Genomic DNA, 22,761 nt, shown 5'->3' with positions numbered 1-22,761 from the left:
GCCTTTTGTAAATCCAACGCTACTGGGACAGTCCTCTCGCAGGGGCGGTTTTGGTTAAGTCCGCAGTTTACCTGAGTGTTTATGACGGTGAGTGCCGTGGTGGTGCTGTGTACTCTTCGGAAACCATGCTGGTGTGAGGCTGGAGTCAGGTGTTCTGTAAGGAGTGGGAGTAGAAGGGCTTCAATAGTATTCACTACTGGGGAAAGAAGAGTTATCGGACGATAAGACTCCCCTTGGTTGGCGGGTTTCCCTGGTTTCAGTAGTGGGACCACTCTCCCTAATTTCCACTTATCAGCAATGACGAGAGTGGCCATCGACAGGTTGAAGACCTTGGTGAGAAATTGTACTCCCAGTGGACCCAGCTTTTTCAGCATCAGCATGTTTAGTCCGTCAGTGCCAATGGCTTTAGATGGTTTCATATGTTTGATGGCCCCCTGAACCTCGTCGCTGGAGAAAGCAAGCGGTGCACTGTTGTATGTCAGTTTGTGCAACCGTCTGGTGGTTGTATAAATTGCCGGCTAAAGTAGCTCGCGCATCTCTTCGGATCCGACGAAGTACGACCGTTAAAGGTTATATCCACCTTGTCGTTGTGTTTCGACGGGTTCGACAGGGACCTTACGGTGGACCAGAGCTTGCTCACACCAGAGGTGAAGTTGCAAGACTTTAGATGCTGTACCCATTTGGCCCGCTTATGTTGGGCTACCAGTTGCCGGATCTCCGAATTGAGATCCTTTATTCGAGGATCTCCGGGATCGGCCTGGCGTAGGCGATCACGCGCCATACGTTAGGACGGGAATAACGAGAGTTCTATAGTATTTGTTTTTGTTCTTTACTACTCAATTGCACTTCTCCTTTATCAAATCCCGATTCCATTTTTGGCTATAAATTTCAATTTCTTCGAATACCAGGTTCTTGGCGCAATTAAAAAAAAAAGTCCTGAAAACAAGTACTGCACAATAAATGTAAGTTTTAAACAAAAATATGATTCAAAACAAGAGGCGAAATGTTTTCACCAAGTTATTTTAAGCTAAATTGTTTGTTCTTATGCTTCAATTTGAAGATGAAAAAATGAAAAAATAAAATATGTAAAATTGGTAAGGTTTTGAAACATATGCATCTTACTTAAAAAAAATCACTACTAAAATATTAACTTATTCTATCGCTATCGGCTCACAAATGTAAATGTATCAAAATATATAATTCTTACTATAGTATGGATCGTAGAAAAACAAACAATAGTTAGAGAAAAAATGGGCCTAACAGAGCTTGCTGCAAAAATCTCCAATTATAATTAGTAGTACACGATAAATTTAATACGTTGTGGAAAAAATTTTAGTTGTTATTTAAACAGTACTTGATTGTATATAATTTTAAATAAAATACTGAATTATCTGATGCATGATATTAAATATAACTCTACCGCTCCTATCAAAAATGCAGAAGCTGTAGTATTTTTTGTTTTTGCTACAAGATTCGCGCTCCATTCAAATATATATACGAAACAGCATATTTGGTTTGAGCTTTTTGTTGCACATAGGGCATTTATGTGTCAACCGTATGGCTTCGCGTATACATCTGGCACAGAAAACATGACCACACTTGGTGGAGGTAGGCTCATTATTAATGCAACTCTCCATGCATACAGGGCACATAAATGGTGTACGTTCATTTTCATTTCCACCCAAATTATCACAATGCGCACCAGGCACCCAATTTGGCGTTTTCTTATTGTTGGCATTTGCCTGTTCTTTGGCTGCGCCTATATTTGTTGTTGACGTTGAAGCGAGCGAAGAGAGAGAGCGTCGCGATGAAGATCTGCCAGCGTCCGTTGAACGTCGTGAAGCAATCAGACTACGTCGTATCGCATTGTCATATATTGTATGATTTACGTTAGAGTCGGGAATCTGCGGCATTCTACTATAATGGTTATTCCTTGTACGAGCAATATTTCGACAGAATGTTGGTGTAGAAAGATCAACCACTTCGTCATCACTTGGAGATATAATAATTACATCGTCACTAACATTTAATGGACATGAAGCCCTACTTGGTGCGGGCATATACATAGAATCACTCAAATCAATTATTTCCTCAGGAGTTGGCGAGCGCACAGAAATAGTGGATTGTGCTGCAAAGAAGAGATTTACATAATTTCTATTAGCATAATGTATGGTTAAATGTTAAATAAATACAAGTATTGGCATTGACAAGTAAAGGGATTCTTTTGTTGCGCATTGCACATTAGACGACTAACCTGAACCACGTGGAGGTGTATTTTGTGCTGAAATGCAAAGCAGTTTTATTACATTTTCAAATGAATTTTGAAGGAAAATTTTAACTTACGAGATCTTTTCTTAGTCTTATTTTGTGGACTACTGGGTAATGTTAGTCTCAAACGCTTCTCAACGAGTTGATCCTGTTCCATCGTCACTGAACGCAAATTGTTCTCCAATAACTGGCAAAAATTATCTACTAGAAATACAAAATAATTCTCACTACACATTCCTTTATGATTTTTTGCTGTGAATACTTCGATGAATTTCACGATCAATCTCTCTGCTTGACGGTGTGCTCATGGTAGTCGTACGTGTTGGACATGTAAGTGGTGTCCTTGGCGTCTTCGGAGAGTTAAAACTGGCAATACCAAGTTGGCCACTGCTATCGCTGCTATTGTGCGATCTGGGTATCGTCACTGGTATCACTGGGCTTGATGGTGAGAGCCGTGGCCGCTCTAACATGTCGTAAACGGATTCTATCAATAAATTTGTGTCAGCGATTAATGCATCCAATTCGCCCTCCTAAAATAACAGAAATAAATGGAACCGTTATGAAGCTTCAAAAGTGAGTTGCGCACTGCAAGTTACCTCAGGCAAACTATTTGCGGCTCTTTTAAAATCACTCATGTCTAAGATGACGTCTATATAATTATTAGCTTTCGAAAATAATTTAGAATTTGAGTTATTCTTCGAACCAGGTAAATAATTGAAAAACACACGAACAAATTCAACCAAACACCGAAATTTAACTATCACAGATTAGAAGTGCAGCTGAAATTTTTGACATTCACAAAAATTTTGTTGTAATAGATCTGGAACCGTAAATTTTCGATTACAGATTTCAGAATATTGCCGTACTTTCAATTAATTAATTTTCAAACGTTTCACTTTTTTTAGTCGAGATATTAATTAGCAAAAATAATTAGGTAATTACGGACACTTTGTAGATCATTATTTATAGATATTGTTTTATTTCAATTTATTGATATCCTTTTTTGCACCTTCGATCTTTACATTGCTTATGTATGTATGTCATCCAAGCCGGATTGAGTACTGTAGGTGGCGTCTTCCCGAAACAGTTACTGCATGTTTCGCGACTTTGACAAGTCTGACGTCAAGTCACTTTCCAATACCAAACAAATGAACAACACAGACAGAAGGAGGACAAGTCGCCTGTTTGTGAAAATTCAGTGAATAGCTTGGTTATTTGTGAGATTTGAACAAAACAAGATCATGATGACAAAGTGTTATGCATTAAATTGTCAAAGCACAAATTAATATGAAGTCTCCAAGGCCTGTGTTTGGTAGTTTCTATTGCTTTCATCTGCTCTTCCTCTTCACAAACAAGGAGTTCCCCTCCATTTGTTCGTTTATTCATGGGCTCTGACGACACTACGAATTCGCAGGGTGCAACCATGTATTTTATCATTCTTTGTTACTAAAGACATTCATCAATACCCACAGGTGCTTTGTCACCTGACAGCTGTCAACTTTATAAACGGGTATCTCAAAAATGAAGAATTCTCAGACTGTATCCTTTTATTTATTTGTCACTTTTGATAATTGTCAAGTCGACAGATGCACAATTTTGCAAGATAGAGCAACGCGTTAAAATTATTGAAATTTATAATGAAAATAGTTGATCTTTAAGATCAACATATCGCAAAATTCATCATTCGTTTTGTTGGAAATAATCATCCGGTTGAGTCGAATATTGAAAAGTGGGTGAAGAAATTTCAAGAAACTGGTTCTGTCGAGGATAGAAAAAGGACTGCCAGAACAAAAAAACTACACGTTCAACATCGATTCCTCGACGTTCTCAACAATTAGACATTCATGAAACGAGTACTTGGCGAGTTTTACTTGTAGACGTGCTGAAGTTGACATTTAAATGATGCTATTTTTTCCCATATAATTGTTAGGAGCCGTATTTTGAATAAAAATTGTCCCACCTGAAAGATTTTAAATTTTTAAATGCTTTATTTTAAAACATCTTATAGACGTGTCTTAATGCCGATTTCAGTGCGTATATTCAAGTGAAGACAGAAACTAACCCTGTTCAATTGACTACATCCAAGAATATTGTCTTCCGAATTCACTGCTGCGTCGTCGCTTCAAAACGAAATTACTTATTTGTGAGGAGGAATAGAAATTATACCCACACAAACCCATACTTTTCTTCCACGTTCTCAAACCCAACAAAACTGCATTTGGAGGTATATTTATAATTTACCTGACACTCTTTTTAAACTAAGTGTTTTTTTTTCTTCAAATCGGAAGAAGATGGTTAACAATATTGCGACAGGATGGTTTTCAGCTGACAATTAGTGGTTACAATAAAATTAGTTTTGTAGTAATATATATATTTTCATTTGAAATATTTGTGAAGCAAGTCGTTGAAGCTCAAACAAAAAACAACTTCTAGAAATTAATCTAAATATTTTGCCGCCGTAAAAATAACCAACGTCAACAAAAAAATATGTTATAATTTTGATAGCGGGTACCCATTAGACCGATATAGCCCCTGGTGATGCTCAAGCATGCATGTCCAGCAGGCTTATATGTGTGCGTGTCGGGTGATATTCGTACTTGCTTCGTGTCACACATACTTGTTGTCGTCTTTTGCAAGATGAAAATCAAAAATTTTAGATATTATCGTCAAGCACCCGACACGCACACATATAAGCTGCAGAACATGCATGCTTGAGCGTCACCAGGAGCTAGTATGCAGTCTAATGCAGTACTTAGCATGTAATCCACAAAATTAATCAAAAGTTCTTCTTAGAAATTGGTTTGGCGGAGTACTTTAGAATTTTTGGTTTGTTTAATTATTAACGATATGAAGAAAAGACAAGGAGAAGGAATAAATAATTTAAATGCGCAATTGGCTACTAGTAATAAACATTTGGAGGAAATCCGTAAACGACGTTTACCGAGATTTAAAAAATGATGGCAGCTGTGCGCATTGGAAATTCGATATTACGTTTTATAATAAGTAATAAGAGGGCAAAGCGTTTATGGCCACACGCTTTTTTCTGTCATACAAATAGTTAATAATACCTAACAAAAATTGTATTCGAATTAGGTCTACAAACCTGTTTTCCTTGCCGGCATTCATTTCATTAAGTTTTTTCTTTGACGTTTTCCTTAACAAGCGTCAAAATAATGATCTATTATTTATATTATTTTTTATTCATTTTATAATCTCAGATTTCCGAAGAGGAATTTTGCTTCTTAATTACGGTAGTTTATATGTGAACGTATTATAAAGATGTGTTTTCACGCCTTCACCGAACTTAGAAGGACCGCCACTGCAATAAAGCTGTTGTGTCTCGTTTTCCCAGCCGAGCTCGCCTTATATATGATGTGTGTCTTGATGTTGTTCATAAATGGTATTATGTATTAGACCTTAATAATATATGATTCATGGTTAAAATGCTGCATTACAGGAACAGAGATTCTCTGATATTTTAGTTGTTTCATTAAAAGTCATTAGATATAGTAAATTGGTACAAATTTAACTTGTTGTGTATGTTAACGTAGTATTATTTGTGAGTACGAGCGTAAACAGTGCTATCGATTTCTTGTATGTGGCAATGTTGTAATCTACTAATCGAGTTTTATATCTCTGGGAAAACTTGAAGCAACCCTGCATTTGATGAGTGGTGAATATTTGTTTGCTGCTGGTTAGATGTGTCAGAAATAATTGAGTAAAGTTTTTATATAAAAATATTGAAAACCTTTTAAATCAGTGGGAAGGGATATATAAAACAAAAAACATCGTCGCTTAAGAAAACTTTCGAAACCGTGTAAGTGCTCGAGTAGCAAATATTTGCTTTTTCGGTCGTTTCTTGCAGTCGCTGCTGCAAATGGTGGCATGCGTTTTTTTTGTTGGTTCTGAAGTATTTTCTGTTTTGTTGTTTGGCTGCATTTACGATTCACTTGTGAAAGCATCTAACGATTATTTTTAACTTGTTAACAACTTCGTAAAATTAAAGTTGTTAGAAAATTGCACGTAATGATTTGAATTTCTTATCTAAATTTATTTGAGGACTTTGTGAATTAAAAAGAGTAATATGGAAAAGGCGAAAGCAACTGCCGTCACATATGTTTTCGGGCCAAGAACAGCAAATCAAACGGGACTTGATGATAGTTGAGCCATAATGAATTTTACTGTCAATTTTTTGTGAATAAAGGTGTTCTTATCCTGTGAATGTTATACATTTTGTTTCTTATATTTTACAGGAAAGCCCTACTCGTTTAACTACAGGCGGGATTACAAAATTCTTTAAAATATCGTTTCGAAGGTATGTTCGAAAATTGTTGCGTTTTTCGAGTATTTTGTACAAAAATATTTATTTTATATTACCAGATTTTTATCCCGAAAATTGAAAGAACACATTTCTCTAGGTAAGTATATACATAAAAGCTGCGAATGCATATTTAAACTGAGGGTTCCCCTATCTGCCACGGGTAGATATGAGTATGGATTTGTATCACGATGTAGAGTATACCATCATTTTAGTATTTGCACTATGAATTCAAATAAAATGGTCACTTTCTAGTTAAGCAGAGTAGCTTATCCGTCAACTTACCAGCTGAATAAAACTTCCTTTAAGGAACTTATTGTTCATTTAGTAAATATTTAAACTGCTATTTATTAATTGCCAATTATAAAGGTTTTTATCAAAAAGCTATCTGTTTTAGTTGTTGTTGTAGCAACATAAATATTTTCCATAAATATACGGGGAGTGCAGCTAAAGTGACCGTCCTGGGCTGGATATAAATCCGTGTCGTTCCGATTAAGTAGAACCGACTGTCGTGGGAACGCCATCTGTTTTAATCGTTCTGTTGAGTTTATATTACTGGAGTTGCTCGGATTTTGTATCTGCCCAATCACTGATTTTTTTCACTAAAAATATATACAGTTTGTCAAGAATATCTTTGCATAGTGAAGAAAATATTAAAATTTTAGCTTTGATCGAGAATTCCAACAACAAATAAAAAAGCAACCAAAAAATTTATACACACATTCCATTACTATACTTGTCTACGACTATTAGGCGCCAACAGTATTAAATAAACGCGCACATTACAAAAACAACAAAAAAAGATATTTACTCTATTTAAAAAGTGTCAAAAAATCTTTGCATTTCTGATGAAAACAACAAAAAATGCAGTCTTTTGGGGTTAATATTTTGCATGTCCTCCTTGGGCATCAATTACCGCTTGAAGACGACTTCGCGTTGATTTAATTAGTTTCGGAATATCATATTCCAACTGTATTTTTCCCCACTCTTCTCTGATGAATCTTTTTAATTCAGTTTTATTAGTTGGCGATCTTTTTCCTACTTTTCTTTTTAAATGAACCCACAAATTTTCGATTGGGTTAATGTCGGGACTTCTGGGGAGTATCAGTAACTTTGGTGCAGTTGTAGAGTAACTAGAATCTGCATAAATAAAATTTATGTTTGGGATCATTATCTTGATAGTATTTGTATTTAAGGGGGTGGTAGGGTTTAGCGCTAAAAAAAAAAACACTTTTTTTTTTGAATTTTTTACAGAAATATGGCTTAAGATACTTTAATAAAATCAGTTGCATGTTATTGTACATCTTTTCAATAAGTTTTTAAAAAATATTAATAATAAAATATTGACAAATAAGCCCATGACAGAGTTTTTTTTTTGGAGATATGTTTTTCGAGAGGTGCTCTGCGGTGCCAATCGGCATTCGTCGTAGAATCATCTGAAACTAAAAAAGTCGAATTTTTCAGTTAAAGTATGACGTAATCCTCCCCCTGTGAGTCCTGGTCGTTGTTTCAGTACCTCTCTTGTTATGAGGTCATATCGAGGGACCTTCTTCTTTTTAAGTTTTTTTTATCATTTCTTTAACTTAATTTTTCGAGAATTTTTTTGTGTGTGGATCCGTCTGGTGCGGGTGGTCTAGGGTATCTTTTACTTTTTGAGCAGTGCTTGGAGAGGGTTGGGGCAGAAAACTCGGGTCAAGTGACGAACAAATGTGTTTGCCTTCTCGAGATCTGGTTGAGCCCATTTGTTAGCTCCAATTTTAATGGCCAGAATTGACCTTTTTACATTTTTTGTTGCTTTCCATAGATAGTAGTCAAAGGTAGAGGTTGTATCAAGTTTGCTGAGTTTGAATTCTGGAGCTGAGAATTGTGTTCTTTTTTAAGGAGTTTTTTTAAGTTCTTGAGTAAGCGAGTTAAGTGATTTTTTATCCTCAAGGTGTCTGCTTCTTTACCATGTCTCTCGCTTGTCGTTTTTCTTTTACCTCAAGAGATATCTGTGTGTGGTGTTGCTTGGTGAGACAGGGTGTTGAGTTCCATGCTTCATATTGGATACAATCATTGGAATGCTCGACAGCGTTTACAATGCCTTAATTGTTCTTGAGTGGGTGTTTTAAGTTAATGGTTCAAGTAATAAGGGTTCGGAAATACGTCCAGTTGGTTTTCCTGTTTGTGGAGACAGCAGTGGGTAAGCACATTCAGCTGAATCTTTATTTAATGTGACAAATATAGGAGAGCGATCAGAAGATAGTTTGTAACATGAGCTGCAAAAAAGTCGATAAGATCTCGTATTTTATTTGTGTCAGTGGGCCAATACGTTGGAAAGCCTAAGAGGGCTGTGGTGGGGTTTATTTGCGTGATGGCTGCCAATAGTTCGTGATCTTTTGAGGTAGAGAGACGGGATCCCCAATGAGTGTGTTTGGCGTTAGGGTCTCCTCTAGCTAGAATCCTGTTTCCAAGGTTTTTAAAGAATTTTTCATACTCCTTTGTTTTGATAGCATGCTTGTGATAGCTTCTGTGCAAAAAAAGTTGATGCTGTAATGCTTCATATTACTTTTTCTGAGAATAGCAGAGCCGGCATGTGCTTTTTTGTCGGGGTGCATTGTGTGATATAACTTGTAATTTTGATTCGAAAGTAGCTTCTATCTGTAAAGTGAGTTTCCGAGATCAGGAGAATATCTATATTGTGTGATTTAAGCAGAGTTTTTAATTCCAATATATGCTTTGATAGGCCATTGGCATTCCAGATAAGAATATACATGGATTTGAAGGGGTTAATTTTTGATTCGTGAGAGTCACGAGCAGATTCATCATTAATGAGACTTACTTGAGAAGCGCGATCATTTCTCGCATTTCACTTGAGGAGTCGGATGTTGTTGGCTGAGGGACTGAAGAGGTATTCGTATTGTGTGGAACATGTTTTACAACTTGTGAATATGAGAGTGAGTTTGGGGCGTGTCTGGCCGGTTGAGTGACAGTGATCGAACTGGTTGGGCCTTGAGGATGAGCGAATGCGGTGTTTTCATCCTATTTTTCTCAATGGCGGATATTTGAACTTTTGAAGGTTCTTGTATATCATGTAGCCTTTGCAATTCACTGGATAATTTCCTTCGCCTAAGGCGCATTTGACGTCATCGTTTTGTGCGAGCAATCCGCGGACAAGTGGACTCCAGCGCATTTAATGCAGACGAGTTTTAGTGTATTAGAGGGATTTCACGTTTCGGACGTGGGGGCCCAAAAAATTTTTTGTATTGAATAAATACTTAACATTAGGGGTGTGCGAATCCCATTCGATTCGAATCGAATCGAATCCTAGGATTCGATTCGATATTCGAGTCGAATATCGAATAGTTCGAAATATTCGAATAATTCGAAATATTCGAATAGTTCGAAATACTCGAATAATTCGAAATATTCGAATAGTTCGGAATTTCCGAATAGTTTGAAATATTCGAATAATTCGAGCGATTTGAATTATCCGAAGAAATAAAATCCTAAACAGGTTATTCTATTATAGTAATTCTACATAATAAAAATAAAATAAATTTTCTATCATTTAATTATCGTTGAATATAACATTTATCAATAACATTTTGAACAATATAAATAATTATAAGCTAATAAACTTTTCTAATTAAAATTTCTTTCTAAGAATACGTTTGCTCGCGTGTCTAAATAGAATAGCGTTATTTTATTTAAAATTTCGATATAATATTCAATCAAACATAACGAGTTATATTTTTATTTAAAAATAACAACCGAGCAACATTATCAGGTGATAATGAATTGCGCTTTTCAGTCACAATGTCTCCAGCAGTAGAAAACAGCCTCTCACTCTCAACAGACGTAGATGGAATTGGCAAATAACGTCGAGCCAGCATTGATAAGAGAGGATATTTAACTGATTCTTTTTTCCACCAATGAATAGGATCATCCCAAGGATCAATATCTGCTGAATACAAATATTGAATAAGTTCTTGATCAATGTCTTTCTCAAGGCGCAAGGTTACTGTTTCTTCTCTATTAGCTCGTCGCTGTTTCATGAAGTCCCAAAACTTGGTGGGTTTGATTACAGGAGGTTCAGCAACAGTTTCATGTTCGTTTTCAAAAACACTATTAAAATACTATTCACAGACTTGATAATTCTAGTCCTTGGAGTCCGGGACAAAGTTAGGACTCCAAGTATAGTTGCCATCAACCACCAAATAGTTCGTTGATAGTGGCTGTAGATACACTTGTCATGTAAAATAATACTATATGTTTGGAAAAGCCAATTGCATTCGGCATTTTTTTGATATGAAATTAATGGTATTTTATTCATGAACTTTAGTATTATTATTTCCTTTCCTAAGCAGATATATGTAGCTTCCAAGTATAAACTTGAATGTACACTCATTAAAATTAGAAAACAGGTTTAAGAACAATACTGTAGTGGAGAATTGTAATATGCATAAGAGATTAGTGATTAACCATTCATCTAAGATAGAAATCATTTCATGTGTCGATCGATACGTACGATTAGAAGAATCGATATCATTTAAAAACCTATATCAAGTTATTTAAAACTACTAATTCTATAAAAATAATGATATCCTAACCGAAGATTAAACAATGAACTTTAAGCCATGTTAATTTTGCTTTTATTAGACCTGAAATCTTCAGAAAAATCGTTTAAAAAAATAAAAAAAGCATGCACTCAGTTAAATATTCGAATTATCTGAATTATTTAAACTATTCGAATAGTTCGAACTATTTTAACCATTCGAATAGTTCGAACTATTCGAATAGTTCAAACCATTCGAATATTTCGAACTATTCGATATTCGACTCGAATATCGAATCGAATCCTAGGATTCGATTCGCTTCGAATAGTTCGAAATTTCGAATATTCGCACACCCCTACTTAACATCATAAATTTCCTTATTGCTCGGGCGTGATTTCAACTCAATAATGAACATTGGAAGAGGTTCTTTTGTATTTCTCTGCTTGATGTTGAAGATATTTAATGCTGTGTGGCCAAACTCTTTTAGTTCCTCTACAATTTCCTGGGTGCATATAGAAGGATTAATATTTTTTAGAATAACTTTGTAGGTCCTCTCCTCTTTGGGCGTATACGTATAAAATTTTGTTTTTTTCTGCTCTAGTAGGGATACAATATTCCTATGTGTAGGATTCCGGAGTGAAAGCTTGAATTTTCATTTGCTCACTGTTTATAAGTTTCAGATCTTAAGAGCTCTTGTATGCTTGGCTTTGTGTTATTTTGTGCTATTTGTGGGTTTGGGACTGTGTAAGAGTTGAGAGTAAGGAATTGGGTGCTCCTCTAGGGAGCGGTATTGGGCTCACCTGTTGTTGCTTCTGTTGTGCTGTTTGTTGCAAATTTTGCCGCAAAGGAATTTTTTTTGGGGTGTTTTATTGCGATTGGTTCTGCAACTGTTGTTGTTTTTGGATTGCACTACCCACATCAGGGAGTTATCAATCGGTATTTTTTTATTTTTTGGGTTTAGCTGTAAAATGTTCTTTGGCAACCCTACCAAATAATTTTCAGCACAAAAGTATGCTTTTTTTAACTTTTTTTTGCTAAGAGTCAGCTTTTTTTTGTTTTATGGAAAATTGCCGTTTTTTTTTTTTGATACATAAAGGGTTAAATTTTTATTTTTATGTTTAACTATTTTGAGCGATTGCTGCCATAACATTCAACCGCACCATTGGGTAATTTCACTTTTGCATGCTTTTTTTCACTATTTAACGTATATTTTTTGAGCTATATCAGTGATAATTCTAATATGAATTTCCTTGCCTTCACTTCATCAGAGTTGCAAAAAAATCCTCGTCTATGTATATCATAAAATATATGGATAATTTTTTTGCAATTAAAAAGCAACAATATAGCAGGAAAATCCTGGGGTTGTAGCCCAAGAATCTTGAGATTGATGTACATTATGATAATAAGACCGATGGTAATATATGGAGCGGTCTGGGGCATGCGGGCAGCGCTAACTAAGATTCATCGTTTAGCATGAAGGCATCGGACCTGCCCTACAGCTGCGATGGAGGTGTTGCTTGGGCTGACACCGCTTCATATAGTTATTCACCAGTCAAGCGTACCCTGCTGAATATTACCAAGGAAGGGAAAGTAATGTCATCTAAAATCATGGAATTACTGAGCCACCCAGAGATGATTTCACCAAAGTCATCAAATCCGAAAATAAGTTCAGAATTGAACTGGTATTGTCCAGTATTCCAACTAGAGTAGACCTGCATTTGAAAGGAAACTTCAGGTATGTACCCTGCACTGGTATTCAGGTGGCTCGAATACGGTAGAAGGCATAGATGCTGCAAGTGTTCTGTGCCGATGGGTAGTTTTCCAAGCGGTGATGTATGCCAGCTGCCTGTATGCAGAGATCAACTCAGACAGAAATTTCCGGAATCAGCGAATTGCTTTTCTGTGCGATTGTCAGGCGGCACTCAAGACTCTATTGTCGTGTGAGATTAAGTTCTCACTGGTCCTTGAGTGTATCGAGAAACTGAATATGTTAGGAACGCACAATCGCATCTGGTTCATTTGGGGCCAGGGCAAAGGGGCATAACTGGGAACGAAGTAGCGGACGCGAGAGAAACTGCGTTTTGATGTTGTTTCACAAATGGAGGGTGCTACAGTTTTAAGCTGGCTCCGAAAGGCAAATGGTTTTGTATGAGGACCTTTTTCATACACTCTGACATTTGCCATTGCCTGCCGAGGGGCGACCGCTATTAGAAAAACTTTTTCTTCATTTTAGTGTTTTACGGAAATTCGAACCTACGTTCTCTCCAGATTCCGAATTGTAGTCACGCACCAACCCATCCGGCTAGGGCGGCCGAATGTTTTGGATTGTCATATACTTATTTTTGATATTTGTTTTTTCGAAAACTTAATTTCACCTCATGAATTTTTTAGTGCGTAATTTGATCAGCTTAGCCGTAAAATACGTATACTCGTATAAGGTACTAAAGGCACTCCATTCGGTGTGATAATTGTAATAGTTTCATATCTTAAGGTTAAAAACGTCGTAAAAGACACGCGAGGAATACCGTTTAAGGCCTGTCTGTACACTGTTGGGGCCAGTAGGTGTTGTGCATAGTTCTGGATCTCGGCAGTATACTAAAACGGAAATCTCCTCACGTGTCTGACCCTGCAGGGGTGATTTATGCGGTAGCAACTAAGCGGGACTTGCCTGCTGAGCATCCTACTATGACATTTAACTGGCAGCACAGTAACCTCGCTGTGAAGGTGTTGTAAAAGAGCCATCAGGAAGCATCTGGTGGCTGTCCTGATGGCAGTATTTTGACAGATTTGTAGCTTCTTGCACTGTTTGCTCAAATTAGGACTGTCTAATTCAGAGCCGACCGGACGACCAATTGCCTAAAATGCTAACGGCTAGCGATGAATACCTTGTTGCGGTTCTGAACCTCAGTGACAATTGTGGTTGAAAAGGAGAGCAAAATATCTAAATTTTTTTTCATTGGTAGCAGTAAGGTTTCTCCCAGTAGTTTGGGGTTGTTAACCGTCGGTTGTGATGTGTTTCATTGACTATAACCTCCAGTGAGAATTTGCCCTCCTTCATCCAGGAGATGAATAAGGTTGCCGTACGTGTTGTGAATGACAGTCCTATGTGCATCGGTTAGTGATATATATATTCCCCTTCGTCCAGACCAATGCCTTTGGCCATCTGAACTTCATCGCTGGTAAAAGGAGGTTGCACACTGTTGCTTGGCAAATTGTCTAGAATTCTGGTTGCACAACGCTTGGTTCTCTCGATCTGAAGATGCAGTATGAGTTGTCGGCTGAAAAGACTTTCGTATATCTTCAGTTCCACCCTCTCAATGTGCTTCGCCGGGCTTCATAGCCACCTTACGATGGCTCAGAGTTTACACAAGCCAGAGGTTTCAAGTACTCTACACATTTTGTCCACTTATGGCACCAGTTTACCAGTTCGACACAAGTGGGGGTTGTTTTTTTGGTTTTAGCAGCATAAATATTTTCCATTCATGTACGGGGAATGCTGCTGGATGGACAGTCCGTGGCCGGATATAAATCCGAGTCATTCCGGTAACGTAGAACCGACTGTCGTGGAGGTCGTATAGAAAGGTTCCTTGTTATGAGATTTCGTTACAATTTTATTGTTAAATTTCGGCATATTTTCGCAAACTTAATATGTATATTACACATATTATTTGTTTATATGTCAACCGCTGACTGCACATGTCAGCCCCACGCCCATTGAACGGGTTATTGGGATTTTGGTTCATCGCTTTAGCTTTGCTTGCGCCTCTCCGTTGACCGACAAAGTGCCCGCCCCTCTTAATTTGGCATAAAACGAGTGTATTATTGCGTTGTCCAAGGGTCACTTACCTTTGCGGCTGTGTGTTTTCATAAATTGCACGAATTCTCATCTACATACATATAAGTAGACCGCTGCATACGTATAAATGAGAGAAAAGCTTTCAAGATTATTGCCCTGCGCGCGAATATTCATACATGGATATATATATATACACACACACACACATCCTTGCAGAAGCAGTGAGTAAATTTATATTTTTTGTAAATATGTGCACCAGATTCTAATATCTACTTATCCTCTCTATAATCCTGCGTTGCATTTGAACTGTGACCTTTGACATTGTAAAAAGATTCTAAATAAAAGAAATTATCGAAAAAAAAATCCGTAAGAAAAATAGAATTTCGTCATAAACATTCATTGCCATTTAGGGGCACTAAACTCAACCTTAACTGGGATTAACCTTTTTGCGGGAACTGTAAAAGTCGAATTTAAAAAAATACGGAAAATTAAATTCGCATATTTGCATTGAAATGAGCGGAAAAAAATTTAGAGACTGGAAGTACGATATGAATTGAAAATACAGAACGGAATGGCATTGGAATAAGAATACAGATTGGGATGTAAAGTTCAACTTTGATTTAAGAAGTAAACAAGCAGTAAGCGACAGGAATTTTTAATGCGAGCGTAAAACCGGTTGTTGTTGTTGTAGACGCTTACTAAACCCTGTCAGTGCAATGTAGTTACCGGTCGTCTTCGTCTAACTCATCTATCGGTAGGCCCAGGAAACTTGCTGTTTAGACAGGGTGGGTCCAGAGGGAAAGGGGTGTTAGATAAAGGTAACTCCCAGAATTTTGGGGTTGTTTACTGGCGGTATTGGTGTGTCCTCGACTTAAACCTTGAGCTGTAGTTTGACCTTCTTTATCGGAGTGGTAAAAAGGGTTGCCGTTTGGGCTGGGGACGCCAGATGGCTGGAGCAACACTTGGCCTCATACCGTGTGGATCACTCTCTGTGTGTCTTAAGGCCTGAGGGGGCCTAAATGATAATAATTGATTTTAATTTAAACTTTGTAATGTTAGGGGGTTGTTGTTGTTATAGCAGCAAAAATATTCCCCACACATGTACGGGGAGTTCTGCTGGAGTGACTGTGCTTGGCCGGATATATATTGGGCTGGGGAATAAGTTCGTAGCGTTTTTAGCAAAGACTTTTATTCAAACAAAAAGCAATAAAATAATCAATTATATACTCGCCGTTGCTGTTTACAACCTCTTCCCACCTCTCGTACAATTTGTTGATACCATTCCGCCAAAAATCGCCTGGACTGGTGTCAAAGAAGTTGTTGAGCCAGTTTTTAAAGACCTTACGCCCTTCATATAGTTCATCAGGGAGCGGAAAAGGTGGTCGGTGCAGAAAATACGGCGGACTTTAAAGGACCCATTCGTGCTCTTGGAGTGCGGCTTTGACGATTTGTGCAACATTAGGCCTGGCGTTGTCGTGAGGGAGTATGGTTTTGCCATGTCGATCAGGTCTTTTGAGTCGAATAATGAGGCTACGCGGTGCAATGTAGAGCTCCTCGTTGACCGTGACATTCTTTTCGAGCATTTGCCAGTGCACCATACCTTCCCAGTCTTACCAAACACATATCATAATCTTTTTTGGATCAAGACCCTGCTTGACTCTCGGCTTTAACGTAACTCCTGTAGCCTCCCACGACATTCTATGCTTCATATTGATAAATAGGCACAATTTTTCATGCCTCGTGTCGATTCGGTACAAAAAGCTTACAAAAGCTGTTTATGATCGCGTGTTACCCGATGGCGAGCGAGAAGCTGAGATGCAATTTGAAGGCGACTTTCTTTGATTTTTTCGTTGAGCTCGCAAGGCACCCAGGCTCCCAATTTTTCGTTTTATGATCGCAGTTCATTTTTTTCGCCAATTCGCGATTGGTTTGGCGGTCGTTGTCTTTCAAATGTGAGTTGATACAATACATTTTTCATCGAATTCAGAAGACCTTCCGCTGCGGGAGGTGTCATCGCCATCAAAATCGCCATTTTTGAACTTTGCAAACTATGCCCGTGCTGTAGACTCGCCTATGACACCTTCTCCATACACGTCGCAAATGTTCCGGGTTGCTTCGGCAGCTTTTTGACCTCGATGAAAAGCAAAGAAAAGTAGGTGTCGAAAATGTTGATTTTTGCCTTCTGGGTATTTTTAAATTTCTAAGCCTCAGAACTAATAAAAAATTAAATAATTTAAAAACACAATTAACAAAGTTTTGAAGAGCAGAAAGAGTTCTATCGAATGAATACTTGCCCTTTGCCAAACAGCAAACAAATCGTTGTAAAATAAAAGTAAATATAAAAACGTTATCAACTTTTTCCCCAACCCAATATTTATGAAAAAAAGAAATTAGTCATTTCCACAATTTTCCAGATTTAAGCATCATTGACAGCGGATTTTAAGTTATTTAACTCATCAGGCTTTTTCGTATTGATTAACCGAATTTGAAGGTCAAACACCTCAACTCATTTTTTCAAATGCGTTGGCTGTCGTGTTATTGTTTTTATTGCCGTTTGACGTTGACGTTGCTCTCCCAGCTGTTGTTAGCGAGTGGAGTTGAACGAATTTACGTAAATTATATTTGGCACGCATATAGAAACTTGGCTTTGCCCTTGGCAAAACAGAATCGAATGGCAAATGCACGTCCACTCATACTCAGCGTCCGATTCGGAAGTGGGGAGACGTTGCTAAGTGTTTGAAAGCGCAGATGTTGAATTGCGGGAACAGCTGTTCAATTGTTCAATTGTGCTGTTTGCTACTCTCTTGCTAGCAAGCTCCTAAGTTTTAGTGGAGTTAGTATGTATGTAATATCATACAAATTTGAATTTTTTCTTTGTATTTGCTAAGTCAAGAAGCGCCCAACTTTTGTGTTTGGGAATGTATTTTCTTAACTTTTATATTTTACTTTCAACCTTCCCTACCCTTTTTTGGCTTTCCTTTTGTTTCTTTTTCGGTATATACTTTTTCTATTGCCAAGATTTATTTTTGCTGGTAGGTTTGTTCAAGTTGCAATTGCACATTGAATCATTGCCAATTATAGTACTTAGTATTTCAAGTTTAAATTACCCATTTGGTAGCTCTTCTAAGGGAAGAATGACACAGAATTATTGAGAAGCTTCGAGCGTTCCAAGACAGTAAGTTCTACGTTTTCTGAATGACCCGGACTTATATCCGGTCAAAAACTGTCACCTCAACGGCATTCCCCTCCCTAGTCCGGATTTGAATTCGGGTCGTTTGAGTAAAGGAGAACAGAATATCGAGGGAATGTTTCATAACTAGTCGGTTGTTTTGCCCACTGGGTCTTTGCCACCACATCTATGTATTTATATGCGGTCAGTCGCTAAATACATTAATAGGCTCTTTAATCAAAAACTTTGGAGCCCCGAAGCTAAATAAAAATAAATAAATAATGCGCGTACATTTCTGTTAGGTGTTTGGCTCAGCTCCTCCTCCTATTTGGCATGCGTCTTCGTGCTGTTCCAGAAATGGAGGGACTTTCAGTTTTAAGCCGACTCCGAACGGCAAATGGTTTTTATGAGGGGGTTTTTTATGGCTGAAATGCACTCGGAAACTTGCCATTGTCTGCCAAGGAGCGACCGCTATAAAAAAACTCATGCACGGAATATCGAACCTACGCACTCTCGAAACAAATGTTTAGCTAAAGTTCGGGCCTTTTGTACCCGAAAACGCACTAAAACCGAACTGAAGTTCTGTCGCCGAAAATGACCGCAGTTCAGTAGCTTTCTATAGGTATAGAAGTCGAAGTACCGTCACAAAGTTATCGTGAAGGCAATGTGGGCTTAAATGCTCAATTGACTGAATTGTAAAAAACACGTTTATTGAAAAATTTACGGTTTGTCGCTTACACTCGTCTGCTAGTTAATTCGCGATATTATTTCGAAAAAATATAAATATGTGTACAGTGAGTTGGCAATTGAATAAAAAACGATCAAGTTCTCACGTAATATTTGTTTATGTGGAAAAATGATTTATTTTACTTTAAATTATTTACATTTTCGTCGTTGTTTTCGTTTGTGCATTCACTAAGTGCTTAATTCTTTTGTGTTTATTCTCATTGACTTATTCATAGGGTGTGTCTTTTGGAGCAGTATTACTGCCCGATTTGGAACCGACAAAAACTGGCTCGACAGATGGCGCTGGAGTAGATATTTTTTCCGCATTTTTTGCTCGATTCGTTTCGTAATATATATTACTTAGACAAAAATAATCGTTTTGGACCGACATTTAGTCGGTAGGTGGCGCTTGCCAGTATTTCAGTCACATTTTTGTTCTCAAATGTCTTTGACCTTTGACACTTTTAAAAATGAGGTCAAATTGACCTGTGAAAGTTAGGGGTTTAAAATATTCCACAAAAAATGAAAACAAGACGAAACTCTTAGAAATGTGTTCAAGTTGTTCGGAAAAATGCATGTGCTGTGTTTTTCCACAGAGAGAAAAACTGTAACTAAGGAATATTTTTTATGAAGCATTTACGCAAGAGTAAACCAACGCCTAGGTGGGTTCTCCAGCGTGCCTTCATTGGAGAATCATATCAACATCTAAAAAAGGTCTCTTCAAGTATGACTGGATATAGTACTTTTTTCAGTAAACGATTTGGTGTTTAATGAAAGTTGTTAACAGAGAAATTACAGGGTCAAAATTTCAAATAGAAAATTTTACGAAAATGGAAATCTTCTACGGATGAAAGAATATTCGAAATGGTAAATATGTTTTTGAATATTGAGGAACTGATTTCGTTAAGGAAGTTTTTTATTAATTGTGAAATAGAGTTGTGTAGAAATAAAATTAATAATAATAATAAAGCCCAACAAGTTTACAAAAATGTTCTTCAACACGAACAAACCCTAATAATTATGCAGGAGGATATTGTTGTTTGTTGTTGTAGCAGCATACACATTCCCCATACATGTACGGGGAATCCTGATGAAGTGACAGTCCTGGGTCGTTCCGATAACGCAGAACCGACTGTCGTGGGATGTTGTGTTCGCGGTCGGCTTAGCCGAAGACAGTACTAGTCTAAAGGAGGGTTTATGGTTTTTTAAGCCGAAACTTTCTTGTGCATTCATTTTCTTAACCCATGCGAAGTTTTCATCTACGGCGACGCCCAGTAAAATTGTCTGTTTCTGTGGAAAACTTTAACCCTCTAATTGCCTTTTTAACAAACTTTCGTGACACATGCTTTGAGAAAGGGTCAAGAATCCCCGTTTGAGTAGAAGATAGGGGTTTAAAATGTATTACATTCTGCACATTATTCTGCACACTTTCACCCAAAATTTTAAAACTTTCACCATCTGGTCTAGTACTGTCTTCGACAAAGTTCATGCTAGAGACAGTCTCTTTCATAATTATTAGCGTTTGTTCGTGTTGAGTAATCAGTGTTGGACAGCGTGATTATAACAAAATTTATTTGGATCCGCTTCAAGGCATAATTTAGTGTGGACCTACGTGTTAATCTACGAAAAGTATTTTATAATGGGTCTCTGAAGCTAAAAATTATATTTAAAGTAAATTTATACATAATATTTCAAGTAAATTAATTGTGTTTTTGTTAAAAAAATAATTAAAATAATACAAAATATGAGTAAATGGTGCTAAATTCCGTTGAGGTTTGACTCTTACTGTCTTATTATAAATTATTAAATTTCCATTCGTCTTCAAAAGCACCCGATATACATTTGAGCTACACTCACATACATATTCGTGTGGAGCGTGTGTATTTTTTGAAATATTCAACAAAGGCGAATTCTCATGCAAGTTGGTAGCACTAGAGCAACAACCACATTTATATGTATTTTGTTTTTGCTATTTGGTATTTTGAATGTCAAAGTTTCTATCAGAATATAAACATACAAACAAAGAAACAGGTCACTTTGGCATTAGCTGCCCTACCGATATCACCTTGTATGAATTCGCCTTGTTTTCAGCCATGCTCCAGCCAACTGGCGCGTACACGAGTGCACTAACAACACAGTACGTAAGTGTGTTCATACTTGTTATCACAAGCCACAACAGTCGCAATTAGTCAGACTAACAGTCAGTTGCATTTTTTCTGTCTATTATATGCCTTCAAAGATATAATCATGCAAATATAATATGAGCTTGAGCTTGAGCTTTCGCGTGCTCTTAATGTTTTGAAGTGTTTGCCTATTTTTGGAAAACTGCACAAATTTGTTGAAAATAGACAAATTAACACAATTCCTACGCCGTTTTATTTATTTATAGAGACATTTTTTAGTATAAAGGGTGCACTAAAATTCATACACAATTAAACTTTTGAACAAAAAAAAAAAATTTTATGAAAATAGAATTTTCGGTCTGAAATATTCTGACTGTATTTGAATACAAAACGGTTGTTGAGAAATTGCAGTGACATTGGTAATTTATTGACTATCCTCCATCTTATGGCCAACAGGAGGTTTCCACGCATAGTGTAGTGAGATCATTGGAGAGATGAGGCTCATTTTCATTTCTCGACATAATTGTCCATAAACCTGCACTCCACAAATAAGAGGAGAGGAGCTCGGCCAAACACCCAATAAAGGGTGTATGCACCAATTATACAAGGTGGCGCAAAATTAATCACCGTATCGGAAGTTTTATGATTTTTGCAAATGGCGTCGTATGCCAATCATATTATATTTGACACTTGTGAACTAGACAGCTGCAATATACAAACAGACAAGCAATGGAACGCATAAAGGTCCAAATAAAGATTTCCATCATTGAAAATATTTTTTTTTATTTATTTAGTAAAAAAGTGATTCATATTTAAAAAAATTCTGGGGGGATTTTTGAAATACCCTTCATCGATGAATCAATATAAATTCAAAATATTTATGATACTTCTGTCAAAACTATTTTCGTGTGAACAAAAAATAAACATTTTAAATTTCTTATTGAGGAAATAAATACGAAGCTATTTTCGCGTGAACTTTGATAAAATTATAATTTTCTTATTTTTGACAAAATTATAATTTTTTTTATTTTTTTGATAAAATTTAAAATTTTTTTTAATATTTTGATAAAATTTGATTTTTTTATTTATAAAATTAGAATTTTTTTGTTGATAACTTTGGAATTTTGTTTTCTTGATAAAATTATAAATTCTTTATAAATAAAATTTATATATTTATAAAGACAAAATTTTCAGTTTTTAGTTAAATATTTATGTACGTTTTATTATAAATAAATTTCTTGCATTAATTATGGAACACCTTTAAAATAAAATAAATAAAAAGTTATACATTTTCAATAGGGCAGATTGCCTTTTCATCATTTTTTTTGCGTGAATTCTTGTACATTATTTTTTATGGATCAATACGAAATAAAAAAAAGTTAATGAAAAAAGAATTTAATTAAATAAATTTAAATTAACAATTTAATTAAATAAATTTAAATTAACAATTTAATTAAATAAATTTAAATTAAAATTTAACTAAATTGTTTCGCCTTCTTAAGTAGTTAAATTTAATTAAATTCTTTTTTCATTAACATTTAATTAAACTCTTTTTCATTATTTTAATAAAAAAATAATTTAATTTAATTTTCTTTTTTCATTAAATTTAAAAAAAAAAAATAATTTAATTAAATTTGTTATTTAAATGTTAATAACATTTTTTATTTAAATGTTAATAAAAATTTAAATTAATTTAAAAAAATTTTATAAAATTTAGCTATACATTTTTTTTTTGCCTGATTTTTGGCACATATTTTATTTTGATTCATTAGAATTGATTGTTTGATAATACATACATAATTGTGTTTTCTGTCGAACTTTTT

At 36.1% G+C, this 22,761-nt stretch overlaps 2 protein-coding genes across 7 annotated transcripts in view; one reads left to right on the top strand and one right to left on the bottom strand.

Moving 5' to 3' along the window:
- Positions 1-1,004: 1,004 nt before the first annotated feature.
- Positions 1,005-3,082, bottom strand: LOC128855312 (uncharacterized). 2 transcript variants are annotated; one of them, XM_054090113.1, is made up of 5 exons: positions 2,865-3,082; positions 2,531-2,798; positions 2,344-2,469; positions 2,255-2,281; positions 1,005-2,128 (listed from the first exon to the last, which is right to left on the bottom strand). In XM_054090113.1, exons 1-5 carry the CDS (start codon positions 2,901-2,903, stop codon positions 1,485-1,487), a joined length of 1,104 nt encoding a protein of 367 aa, XP_053946088.1. In that variant the 5' UTR covers positions 2,904-3,082; the 3' UTR covers positions 1,005-1,484. The 2 variants fall into 2 exon arrangements, with proteins under 2 accessions (XP_053946088.1, XP_053946087.1); XM_054090112.1 differs by having other exon boundaries at positions 2,344-2,472; positions 2,865-3,081.
- A 2,826-nt stretch (positions 3,083-5,908) lies between these two features.
- The window catches only part of LOC128855310 (AN1-type zinc finger protein 6), a 144,336-nt gene continuing 127,483 nt past the window's right edge, over positions 5,909-22,761 (top strand). For 2 of the 5 annotated variants that reach the window (XM_054090105.1, XM_054090104.1), the window contains exons 1-3: positions 5,909-6,085; positions 6,522-6,583; positions 6,649-6,686. The gene's annotated coding sequence lies outside the window, so the exon portion shown is untranslated. The other 3 variants (XM_054090110.1, XM_054090106.1, XM_054090107.1) reach the window with 3 other exon arrangements.

This window comes from Anastrepha ludens, chromosome 2 (genome assembly GCF_028408465.1).
Source record: "Anastrepha ludens isolate Willacy chromosome 2, idAnaLude1.1, whole genome shotgun sequence".
Classification (NCBI taxonomy): Eukaryota; Metazoa; Arthropoda; class Insecta; order Diptera; family Tephritidae; genus Anastrepha; species Anastrepha ludens.
The sequence above is the reverse complement of the archived record's forward strand: the minus strand, read 5'-3'. Positions and strand labels throughout refer to the sequence as shown.

Excerpts from the sequence above, each read along its gene's own strand:
- LOC128855312 (XM_054090112.1), bottom strand. The coding sequence starts at position 2,903 with ATGAGTGATTTTAAAAGAGCCGCAAATAGTTTGCCTGAG. Across the intron at positions 2,799-2,864 it reads CCGCAAATAGTTTGCCTGAG|GAGGGCGAATTGGATGCATT; the intron begins GTAACTTGCAGT and ends CTGTTATTTTAG. Across the intron at positions 2,129-2,254 it reads TACACCTCCACGTGGTTCAG|CACAATCCACTATTTCTGTG; the intron begins GTTAGTCGTCTA and ends TCTTCTTTGCAG.